The 13,030-nt window shown below is 39.6% G+C and overlaps 1 protein-coding gene across 1 annotated transcript in view; it reads left to right on the forward strand.

Annotated features, from left to right (window-relative positions):
• Nucleotides 1-13,030, forward strand: part of EYA3 (EYA transcriptional coactivator and phosphatase 3) — a 77,901-nt gene that overhangs the window by 36,950 nt on the left and 27,921 nt on the right. Inside the window, exons 7-8 of the mRNA XM_029945864.1 lie at nt 4,252-4,389; nt 11,839-12,137. Coding sequence (XP_029801724.1) covers nt 4,252-4,389; nt 11,839-12,137 — 437 coding nt within the window. The remainder of the gene's footprint in view (nt 1-4,251; nt 4,390-11,838; nt 12,138-13,030) is intronic.

Below are 13,030 nucleotides of genomic sequence, written 5' to 3' on the forward strand. Positions count from 1 at the left end.
AGGGAGTAAGTAGTAGCATTATTCTACTTTCTGTAGATGAGGAAACAGGCTTGTTGAAGAATCAAGTGACTAGCCTGGGGGCGTAGAATTAACTAAATGCCTGGGATTAGAATTGAACCCAGGTCTGTTTAATTCCAGAAGTGCTCATAAATTTGGTCTGTGTCTGAGGGTTGAGTTTGCAGTTTAAAAATGTTCCTTCTCTTTAAAAAAAAAAAAAAAGGATTTTTTTTTCCTGTTTATTCATTTTGAGAGAGAAAGGGAGTGCGAGCAGGGAGGGGGCAGAGAGAGAGACACACACACAAAATCTAAAGCAGGGTCAGGGCTCTGAGCTTTCAGTGCAGAGCCTGACGCGGGGCTCAAACCATGAGATCATGACCTGAGCTGGAGTCAGATATTTAACCGACTGAGCCACCGGGGCGACCCAAAAATGTTCCTTCTCTTCATGAAAGGAGAAGACTGAAGGAAATCTAGGAAGCTTTATTGTAAACAGTCTGTAGAAATAAAGGAATAGTCGTCATCTTCTTAAGAGCTACATAGAAATGTTGTGGGACAGCAGAAAGAGGATTAGATACTTAACTTCCCCATTTGGAGGGGAAAGGCTCCCGTTTATTTTTAGGGGCTCATAAAGGACTGCCTTAGCTGCCACTGTTCCAGCTTCATTTAAAAGAACTCCAATGTGAGGTGGAGATTTGTGTATTATTAAGAGCCTTAAGAATGTTCCTGCCATTTCCCTCAGTAATTTCACTTCTAGGGATTCAGCCCATGGAACTAGTCAGAGATACCTACAAAAATTTACTAAGATATTCATCATAGCATTTATAACAGCAAAAAATTGGAAACAGCCTACATATTGAGTTGAAATGTGTGTGTTACATTGCAATTTATCTATAGAATGGAAAACTATAAATCATATTCTAATAAATTCATATTATTTTTTTAAGTTTATTTATTTTTAAGAGAGAGAGGGAGGGAGAGAGGGAGAGAGCAGGGGAGTGGCACAGAGAGAGAGAATCCCAAGCAGGCTTCGAGCTGTTAGCACAGAGCTGCATGCGGGGCTTGGACTCATGAGCTGCAAGATCATAACCTGAGCTGAAATCCAGAGTCAGATGCCTAACTGACTGACCCACCAGGCACCCCTAATAAATTCCCATTCTTAAAGAATAATCAGCATCTTGAGAAAAGTTTGTTACTAACTTTAAAAAGCAATATAAATGCCAAGTTATAATTTTAAAAAATATATATATAAAGAATAATTTGGAAGAAAAAACGTGAATATCCACAGTATAGACACTACCGATTTGATCTCTGTTACCACGGTGCCCTGGGAAGTGAGGACACCGCCCAGCACACGCAGGTTTCAGTTAACGTGGTATAAAAGCAGAGACCCGCCTGTGGTTTTTTTCCTGTGCCATGAGACAGTGCAGGTTTTTTTTTTTTAACAATTTCTGTGTTTTCTTAATTTTCTATAACATAATCTACTCATTTTATATTTTAGGAAAAGTACTCAGATTAAATCACTTAGTATTTATAGTAGGTCATCCCAGTGAGAGGTCGTGTCAGCAAACTGAGATATTCTCTCCTGTGGTTTTCCCCCTAAGCACTGTACTTCAGTTCCTACTCAAACTAACTTTCTCTAAAGATCCACTAGTCTGAAACATACTAGTATAAACTGAGCTGCTCAGATTAGTTGGGTTAGTGGCTAGCCAGTAGTGAAATGCTTGTGCCGAGAACTTGGGTAGAGTTTGTGATAAGACCCCAGTGTGGGGCGGCAAGAGGACAGCACTCATACCGACTTCATTGGCCACTGTTACACCAGCTGTTCTTCCACGTCAGGCTCTTGGTGCCCAAAACAAACTGATAAGCTTTGTAGTTGTAGACATAGAGCAGTGGACTAGGAGTCAGGAAACCTGGACTTGGTTTCATCTTCTCTACAGGCAGGATTGCTGTACAGTCAGACCATTTGGTCATGTTCCCTATTACTTGGAATTCTGGGAAGGGTGCTTAAAGAGCAGGGCTACTGTGATGCTGGAAGTGGTGTTCATGTGGTCTTTTATTCTTCTGTTCTTCATAAAATAATTATATATTAAATATCAACTTCATATTTCTGGTCAAAAACATTGTAAATCACTATAAGTAGCTATTCCACTACTTTTCTTGGACTTGCTGCCCTGGCTTTTGACATTTACACTTTGAAATTTTAAATGTATGTATACTAAATAATGGACGACCAAAACGTTTTCAGGTAATACTATTCTCATTAATAAGAGAATATTTTATATAGTGTAATATAAACATGTTCACAAATCCAACACCTCAGATTCAGAACCTATTTAGAAAAAAAATCACCTTGATTGCAATAAACCTGAAAGTTATCGTGACATTGAAATGGCAGTTTGTTTCCTAAAACAATGTGATACTCAACCACCAAGAATCATGGCACTAATATTCAAATTTCACATTATAAATACTTAAAATAACATTCAAATATTGTTCGTGTTGAAATTTAGATATAGTTAGGAGTTTAGCTGTGGCTCATCTGAACAAGACTTTTTAAATGACAGTAAACTGAGCATAGAATAGACGCCAACTCTCCTAATGCACGCTAGAGACGATGGTGTTCTTCATTCTTCTCAAGTTATTTCATGTGTTCGATAGGCGAGAAAAGAAAAACCTTTTTTGTTTTTTATGCTTTAAGAGTTTGCGGCCAGGCAGTTGTCACGTCCCATGTCGATTTGAAATTTCCACCTCTCCCTTATATGTACTTATCAGCAAATTTTACAAGTCTGAGTTGCACCTAGGTATCCCACTGCCCTGGTGAGCAAAGGGCCTTATTATCAATGCATTATATTTTTATAAATTCAGTGTCAGATTAGGAGCAAATGAAATGAGTTACTATTGAATTTGAAGGTGTGGCTGACTGTGGTATTAATTTCTTTGGAATGTGACTGATGAACCTTCTTGGACCTAATTATTACCTTCAACAACACTGAGCCAGCACCCATAACTGTTCCGAACACAGTGTACAATCAGACAGTAAGGTTTTTTTTTCTAAATAGACTTTTGCATAGCCAAAATTATCACCAAAAGTATTCACCATAAAGGACATCCTTATGCTGTCATGTAGAAGCAAAGCTTCATTTATGGTTTTCTAGTTTACTGCAGGGGTCAGAGATAATAGCGAGAGACAAGAGATTGTCAAGTACAGATCACAGAGAAAAAAATAAAGTGACATAGAACTGTAATTGAATTCTGGTTAGTACTGTCTTCACAAATCCCAGGAGCCTCTGGGGGTGTCTCTGTAATATATATGTAGCACAGCACGCTGTTCACCTTTGTGACACTACTTCTGAGAAAATGTAAAGGTATGTTAGGTATGTTCACTGTTTTCTCCCTGCTGAGAAGGCAAGAAAGGATATAAATACATTTTAGAAATATTGTCACTCAGGAGCATTGTAATAAAATAATAAAAGTGAACAGCCATGATGTCTGTCAGTACTAGAGATTTGTATGTTCTGACATGGAAAAATGTCTTTCATAGGTATTATGCGGAAAAGCAAATTAAAAACTGTGTAACATCCCATTTTTATTAAAAAGAAAAAAGGATTAGTAAATACATGGAAGAAATTTGAGTCACTCTTCTGCACGCTGTAATAGTGGTTAAGTCTGGATGCTGGGGTTATATATGACTTTATTTTTTCCAAGTTACACATTTCTGTAATGGTTTTAATTTATAAAGATAAGCAGGTATGTCTTTCCTAATCAGAAGAAACAGGTAACAAAATGACCAGCTTAAGAAGCTGGTTATTAAGAAGCTTTTTTTTTTAATGTGGTGCTTGTTGAAAGGGTAAGTGAATTTTAAACTTACATGAAATGTCTCCCACCTTGACAATGGATAAATGATTTATCACTGTGCGTGATCATCGGGCACTCTCTACAACAAATGCTCCAGCTGAGTGCCAGTAGCTTTTTTTTCTGAACCCTGGTCAGTCTCCCCCAGCCATTGAAATGAACTTACATCATTATTGGGATTTTTGGCAAGATTTTTGTTTCTATAGCCCCACCCCCCAGTCTTTGAAATTGTATTTGCTTGTGGTATATTATGAGTGGGAGAATCAGTAATTTTCTCTTACAAGCAAATTTACTTTTGTTTTAAGATTGAGGTTTTAAACCTACTGGCAGATATTTGAAAGCATAACCATGCTCCTCAGTCCCAGTGTATTGTTTGTAATTCGTCCAATTTATCTGATTCAGGTGCATTGTGGCCAGGTATGAAACCTGAAAGTGGTTTAATTCAGACTCCATCTCCAAGTCAACACAGTGTTCTTACCTGCACTACAGGGTTAACCACAAGCCAGCCAAGCCCAGCACATTATTCTTATCCCATTCAAGGTAAATAGGCATGGTTGTGTGTGTTTTATTATTGTTGTTTTTGTTGTTTTCAGTCTTCCTGTATCTCCAAACTGACCGGGTAATACAGGAGTTCTGTCTTGTAAAACAGAAGGGGGTGGTATTTGCGTTTGTGCATGCTTTTTGTGTTAGGCAGACCAGAGCCCAGGACTATGGTTCGTAAGTAGTTTAGACTTCAAACGTGAACTACTTCGTAGAACTGAAGCCTTCCTTTTTGTACGTTGGTGTCCAGAAAGCCTGTCAGATTTTGTTTTAGTCCATTCTCAGTGGCATTTTGTCCCATAAACAAGCAGAAGACTCCATGGGTTAGAAGATTGCTGACTTCCTTAAATGGAGTCCACGTGGCACTGAACGTGAGGTGCGTGCTGCCTGGCTCCTGCAGGGAGCGCACCTCCCCTGCCACCTGCTGCTTGGTGGGGAGAGCTTTCTCCTTGCTCAGAAAGTTCAGTCTTGGCTCTTGTTCATGCTAGAAAGTGCAGCTTTAAAGCTTGCACTCTAAACACCTTTGCCTTCCTGAGTTGTTCTTCTAAAAGGCCCGAATTACGACGGGACTATCAGGGTGGAAGACATAAACACAAAAGGTGCTGTGGAACGAATTCCCCGTCTTTCCAAATCCAGCACAGGCAATGCGTCACTGCCCCACAATGGGAGTTAATGTCCAGGTCCCTGGCTTCTCATCTGCCTCCTTTCTCCTGATGTCTCCCAACTTGTCAATTTTATTCCTTGTAAAATGGGTGCTAGAGGAGTGTGGGTGGGACAGCAAAAACTAATCTGAGGCACCCTTAAGATATGAACTTTGGTGATGAAAACGTGTTTTGATGTAGATTATATTACTTTTTTATGTATTTCTGAGAGAGACTGTGTGTGAGCGAGTGGGGGAGGGCTGGAGAGAGGGAGACAGGATCTGCCGTGGGCTCCCTGCTGGCAGCACAGCTCGAACTCACAAACCGTGAGTTCATGACCTGGACTGGAGTCAGATGCTTAACTGAGCCACCCAGGAGTCCTGATGTAGATTATATTAAATAGTTTGATGCTTACTTTATTTGTCTTCAGTTAAATGATTGAGAATTACTTCTTCTTGATCCATTGATAGCAAACTGGTCACTACATTCTTGAGATCTTGGTCTAAGCAAAGACTACCTCCAGTGGTTACTGAGTCTCCTCTTATTTATTTTTCCTTCTTTCTGTGTTTGCCTCCTCCCCCATCTTTTTTCCTAAAATGGGAATAAAGCAGGAGGGGAAAAACTTTCATTTTAATGAAGTATTTCTCCAGGTGGTAGGCTTTTTAAAAGATCCATCTACAGACAGATCTGCTAGCCATGTCCCTCCTAAACAGATACCTACCTTCCTGATGACTACACCTAGGTCATGAAAGAAAGCAAGGAGTTCTCTTGTTTTGTGTTCATAGCCCTCTTCCTGGTTGTAGAGTCACCACTCCTCTTGAATTTGAGAACCTACTAGTTCTACTTACTTCTTCCTCCTTATAAAATAAGAGTAACTACTTTTTTGGGGTCTCTTAGGACCCATTGCTGTGAAAGGGTCATGAAAATATCCTTTGAACTTCATTAACTGCATTCTAACTTGTTACCTGCTGGTACACTTTCCTCCTTTTGATCTTATAATTGGTTTCCCCTGTTTGCTGACCATGATCACTGTTGGTATTAAGTGCTTACTGAGTACTTAGCGTTGTTGTGAGCAACAGATGGGTGATACTCAGGTTATCCTCACAGCAGCACCTGTGGGGAAACTACTGTTATTAGTCAGGTCTACAGATGGGGAAGATAAGATATAGAAAAGCAACTAATTTGTCCAAGTTCACAATATTAGTAAATAGTTAAGTCAGCATGTAAGCTGAGCTGTCTGACCCCAGAGCATGAGTGCTATATTTTTTATCTTCAGTGTTGAAGTCATGATATCAGTATCAACTCTCCCAGTATTGAAAACCTTTTTTTGACAGATATCCAAGTTCATTCTTCCTCCCTTTTTCTGGTTAACCTCTTGGCCCATTTTGTTGTTCATTAGAATTTTGGCACAGGGTAGAATATAAGGCAGAAGATTACCAACAAGTTACCAATTTTTGCCATTTATTCTGAAGAAAAGCTTGGTAGAATACAAGTTGAAACAATTAGCTAAAATGAAATAACGAGTATTGGCGAGTTGAATTACTGGGTTTTCTGCTATCAGTGTCACTCTCCTCACTACCACTTTTGTTTAATTGTTTAGTTTTGAGAGACATTGAGAGAGAGAGAGAGAGAGAGGAGAGAGAGACAAGAGAGAAAGAGAGAGAGAGAGAGAGACAAAGTGCAAGCAAGGAAGGGACAAAGAGAGGGAGACGGAATCCAAAGCAGGCTCCATGCTCTGAGCTGTCAGCACACAGCCCGGCACAGGACTCAAACTCAGCAACCCTGAGACAATGACCTGAGCTGCAATAGGGCACTTAACCACCTGAGCCCCCCAGGCACGCCACTCTCCCCTTTAATGTCACTCACCATGGGTAGTGAATGTTAGCTCTCCAGGCCTGCTGCGCTCACTCTAAGTAATCACCCCATCTTGCCACCAAAAACAAAACAAAACAAAACCCCAAAAACCAAGAAGCATTCTTTTTTTTAATGGTCACAGCAGCAGTGTCTCCTCATCCTACCACAAAACATTCTACAGTTGACATAACATATAGAATTATCTAGAGTATATTGTACACCTGAAGCTAATGTAACATTGTGTCAGCATACTGCAATTTCTTTTAAAATGTATTGTTTCAACCAAAACAAAAAATGTACTTCTGGCTTGATCAACTCTGATCAAAATCCATTCTTCAGTTTATGCAACAATGGTCTTGAAAACCCTTTGTTAAGTAGATCTGGCTTCTTTATATCAGTTTTTTCCTAGGGCGTGACTGTGTGACCCAATCTCAGATTATTTTCTTCAGTTGAGATGGTTTAAATAATTAGTATTCAAGTGTAAAATTAATTTCAACTCAATCTTGACTTTTAATGAATGTGTTTGGCCTCTGATATTGTTGGTAGCACACGATAGTCTTTCTTTTTTCCTCCCTCCCTCCTCTCCTCCCTTCCTCCCTCCCTCCCTCCCTCCCTCCCTTTCTTCTTTCCTTCCAATAGTCTTTCACTGACCAGGAGATTTGTTTTTGAGTAGACTTTAGTTTTTTTTTTTGTTTTTGTTTTTTAAGAGAGAGTGTACACAAGCAGGGGCGGGGGGGGGAGAGAGAGAGAGAGAGAGAGAGAGAGAAAATATCTCAAGCAGGCTCTGCACTCCACACAGAGCCCAATGTGGTACTCAGTCCCGAGACCCTGCGATCATGACCTGAGCCGAAATCAAGAGTTGGACACTCGGGCGCCTGAGTGGCTCAGTCAGTTAAGTGTCCAGCTTTGGCTCATGATCTCACAGTTTGTGGGTTCAAGACCCGCGTTGGGCTGTGTGCTGACAGCTCAGAGCCTAGAGCATGCTTTGGATTCTGTGTCTCCCTCTCTCTCTGCCCCTGCCCTGCTCACACGCTGTCTCTCTCAGGTCTCAAAGATAAATAAACATAAAAAGAGAGTTGGATGCCTAACCAACTGAGCCACCCAGGTGCCCCTAGAATTCTTTCGTTTTGTTTTATTTTAAGTTTATTTATTTGTATTTGAGATGGAGAGAGCAAGTAGGGGAGTGGGGGAGAGAGAGAGTCCCAAGTAGGTTTCATGCTGCCAGCACAGAGCCTGACATGGTGCTCGGTCTTACAAAGTATGAAATCATGACCTGAGCCGAAATCAAGAGTTGGACGTTTAACCAACTGAGCCACCCAGATGTCCCTGGAATAGTTTTAGACTTACAGAAAAATTGAGATGATACACAAAGTTATATATCCTGCATCTTGCATATCATTTCCCCTATTGACATCTTACATTAGAATGGAACATTTTTTTTACAATTAATGAACCCATATTGGTACATTATTATTAACTAAGTCCATAGTTTCTTCAGATTTCCTTAGTTTTTATCTGATGTCCTTTTTTTGTTCCAGAGTCCCATGCAGGACACCACATTTCATTTAATTGACATGTCTACTTAGGCTCCTCTTTATTACATAGTTTTGTAGACTTTTCTTGTTTTTCATGACTTTGACATGCTATACTTGAATCCCACAAATTGTATAGGAATGTGTATGTCTACAAGATATACATGACTCCCACAAGTATTTATTGAGCATCACCTACTCTGTGCCAGATGCTTTGCTAGATATTGGAAATAATGAATAAGATAGTAAGATTCTGCCTTCATGGAGCGTACAGACGAGTGGGGGAAACAGAAATAACCAAGTAAATAGTTAAATAGATTTTGAAAAGTTCTCTGAAAGAAAAATAAATAAATTACTCTGATTGAGAAAATAAGGAGTTAGTTTCTTAATATAGGGGTCAGAGAGAGTCTCTCTGAGGAAGCAGACGTGCTGGGGAGGAGCCACCGTGCCGGGAAGGGGAGAGGGACAGGCCACGGAGCACAGTCCAGGCAGAATGAGCGACACTGCAAAGGTGCTCAAGTGAGAAAGAGCTGGTCTTACTCTGAGTATTTGAAAGCCAAGTAAACAAGGGTGGGAGAGAGACATATATAACATTAGACGTGGGTAGAAAATAAATCTTATGCCAGCTTTTATGTACCATTAACCCTTAGATTAACCCTCTGGCTTTGGAGCAGTTTTGTTTAATTCAGTTGTGCCGTTCACAGTTCTGTAGCTGCCATCTTCTGATTCAGAGCTGTCTCTGTATATTGACTGTATTAATTGGACCTCTCGTGGGGCATGGTTCTCAGAAGCTTGTCTCTCTGTGATTTCACAGCTCCATTATTGGAACAGGAGTGAAAACTATCCAAAAATAGTTGGCCATGCTATTGGCATTTGGAGAGCTAATAGCCTTCAGACATATGTCAGTAGGAATTAGCACTTGAGTTTTGTTTGCTCCTCTAAGTTTGTACTTTTTGTTGCATTTCTGTTGCTGCTTTTGTTTTTTAAATCTGCAATTGAATATTATTTTTTGAGACCTCTATATATGTGCAAAATGATTAAGTACTTTTTTGAGATGTGTGGATTTTTAATCATAGTTATGTGTAGGTGTAGGATAGGGTATATAGTGATTTTTTTTAGGTGGGTTTATCTTGCGTTCAATGATGGTTACAAGAGCCTAAAAAATACTGCTTATTTAGTTGTCATCTAACTCTGTCAATAGAATCTAAACTCCATGAAGACAGGGATTCTGCCTTGTTCACTACTCTATTTCTCAGTGACGGGAACAACTTCTGGGTACATAGTAAGCTGTGGTTTGTTGAATGAATAAACTAATGGCACATATTAGGAATGAGATGATTGATTTGGCAAAAGAAGTTACTGAGCTCTATAAACTTGGAGGTCCCTAAGCCAGCATTTCCTATAATAGATGTCACTATTGCCGGAAGTAGTTTATGATTCTTAGTAAGATACTCAGTATCAGTAACCAAGTAATCAAGTCATTAAACTTCCTAGCAGAGGTAATAAGAGTATATGACCAGTAATCTGTAAGGTCTACCTCTTTGCCTCTAGCCCATTTCAGTAAGTGGTCTGAAAATTGTTAAACTTATAAAACCACTTTGTCAGTCAGAGTGCTTCTTCCCCCATGTATGTAGAGATCAGACATGAATGAGTTGTGCTGCTATTTTAAAGTTAGTAAGAAGGTAGAACAGAATTAAAATAGAGGTAAATAGGAGGAAAAGAGAAGATGCTAGAAGGAGGACCAAAGAAAAATTGAGCTAGAAATGGACTTTGCTGGGAGAATTCAACTTAATAGATTAAATAAATTATTGATTTTCTTTCCCACCTTAAATCACCATATGTCTTTCTGTCTATTTTATTCAAGGGCTGCCTAGCATAATGCACTGGTAATAGACCCTAAAATCCACTCAAAATTCTCTACTGGCAGGAGTGATTAAAAACTACTTACAAAGTCATTTAGCCTGTCCATGTATTGTATAGTAATTCCTTGTACTTGCCCTTAGCGAGGAAAAATGGGCCAAACTATAGTAGAGAAGAAAGTGAATATTTGTGAGAAGAAAATACCATCTATGAGGTTATAAAATCATTTACTTGTTGGGTTTAAGAAGGTAAACTCATAAGAGTCCTTTAGTTCCCCTGGGAGAAGCAGTATTGTAGAAAAGAAAATCTCCCTGGAAAATCAGGAAATCGGATCCCTTGCTCATCCAGCGGGGAGATCCCAGTCGCCATCATGACTACCACTAGTTCCATAACAGTAGACAAATTATCTTAACTCTTCTTGGTCTCAGGTTCTTTTTCTGAAAACTGAGTTTTAGCAGTAGCTCTTGCTTAGTCTTTCTCTTCTCATCTCTTCTAAGCTTTCTTCTAAGCAGAGTACCCTTGGGGAAAGGAATAAGAATTCCCTCTGATCTTGAATACTCTCACGTTTCTGCTTCATTTGTTCACCTGCCATGTTCCTCTTGGAGGTTTTCCTATTAACTTTACCTCTAAAGGACTTTGTTGCTAAGGGGATAGGGAGTCAGATAGTCAGGTCTACCTGATGGTGAACCTTTGTGTGACTGCAGTGGAAACCATGCCTACGTGTGCTTATCGTAAAGTGAGGGAGAGGAGTTCAAGACCAGTGCCTCACGGTCTCATTTTGACTTTCCCTCTGAAAAAAGTAACTGTAACAAATACCAGTCATTGACCCCTGATGGGGTCTGTGATACAAGCGTATGAAAAACTGAACCCAGAGTCTTTGTCCCAAGACAGGCAACCTAAATAGCTTACAGAGCACATTTTTACTTGGAGTGAATAATATGTAATATTTTCCAAGTTTTTCCAGGTTCTTTGGTAAAATCATTAAATGCCAAATCATCGTGTTTGTTGATCCACACTAATAATCCATTATTTGAGTCTAGCCTAGGAAGCAACTCCAGGCATGTTAGAATTTGGGTGGTCAGCTCTATTTCTCAACGTAATTATATTGCATTAAGAAAGGCATAACTTGGGGCAAGTGATAAGAAATACCACAGTGTAGGACTTACCTGTGGATTGACCAGAGCTCTTGTTTCTGTTGGTTGTCAGTAAGTCACACCGCAGGTGAGTCATTTTTCAACGGCTCAGGAAATAGGAATGATTTGGTTTAGCTTCTTATTCCATTGATATCATTAGTATGAACCACTACATTGTATATGAATCCTTCCAGGACATTAATAGGAAGAATTGAAGACTCAAGCTGAAACAAAGGTGTTTGAGTTGTTTTATTTCTAGTTGAGACTAGAGTAAGGTATGGCATCCGAAAGAGTAAAACCAGTATTTGTTCCTTTGCCGATGTTCTTTATCTCCTTGTAGATCTGTTTACGTAAGACACAGCATACTTCGCGTTTCTTCTCGCCTTTACATGATATCTTTAATATCTTTGAACATTCTCAATCCTATAGCTTCAAGCACAAACGCCAGCCTGATACCCACTTCGTCTACGATGGCCAGTATTCCAGCAGCAGCAGTTTCCAGCATCTCAAACCAGGTACTGTGCTCCTCATCCTGTTGGAGATGGGTCATCAAGCTTGTGCTTCTCTTCCCTCCTTGGTCAACTTGCCAACCTAAAAAACAGCCAGAACTAGGACGCTGGGTGGTTTCTCAGGCTGCCATCCGCTTCTCTCATTCCTGTGCTAAGCCTCTGAATGACATGGTTCCATCTGCTCCTTCACCTACGACATGTGTTTGCCTCCTACCCCATTCCTACTAGGATGTAAGCTCCATAGGGATAGGGGTTTACTTTCCAGTTTTGTTCACTCATATATACCCGGAATTCAGAAAAATGCCCGGTACTCACATTAAAGACACATAGTAAGTATTTGTGGAATAAATGTTCCTTCTACATTTTTATTTAGCCACTTGTTCCTTTGTGAGTTCTTTATGGTCTGGTCTTGGTCACTGTTCTATTAACTATGTTTAGATCACTGGTAACATCTTCAGTGTTTTAGGTTTTTTGTTTTTGTTTGTTGTTTTCTCTGTAGCGATGAATCTTTTCTCCTGAATGTCTTTTTCTGGCTGTAATTAATATTATGACAGTTGATGATTCATTAACTGGTTCATCTTTTTATGTTTGTTCCTGCATTTGTTCATTCTTATAGTTCATAGATTATTGAGTTTCTGCTATACATCAGTGTACCATATGTCTCTTTCCCTTTCGTAGGTTTTCTTTTTGATCCTGTTTTCTCTTCTGGACAGTCTGTGTGGTCTTCCACATGCTTATTACTTCATCCCCAGAAATGCTTAACCACATTCACAGTGTCCATTTACTGCTTCTGAAATGAACTTTCTAGTACCGATCTCATGATACTTACAGGCTTCCTCCTGATTGATGGACATTTTTTTCTTTAATGTTCTGCTGTTTCCCTAAGTTCATCATAGCAAAAACCAGCCTTTCATTCCACGTTTTTTTGTCTCCTTGTCCTCCAAAAAAGTAAAACCACTTTTCTGTGTGGCTTCTCAATTATCAATGAGACCATTTTTAAACAAACCTAGGCTCAAACCAGACCAGTTTTCAGGGTTTTGTTCTCACCCATTCCTAATCCAACCATTTCATTTTAGTTTTTCCCCTTTAATCCTAAATTACCATAGTTAATT

This window comes from Suricata suricatta, chromosome 8, assembly GCF_006229205.1.
Source record: "Suricata suricatta isolate VVHF042 chromosome 8, meerkat_22Aug2017_6uvM2_HiC, whole genome shotgun sequence".
NCBI lineage: Eukaryota > Metazoa > Chordata > Mammalia > Carnivora > Herpestidae > Suricata > Suricata suricatta.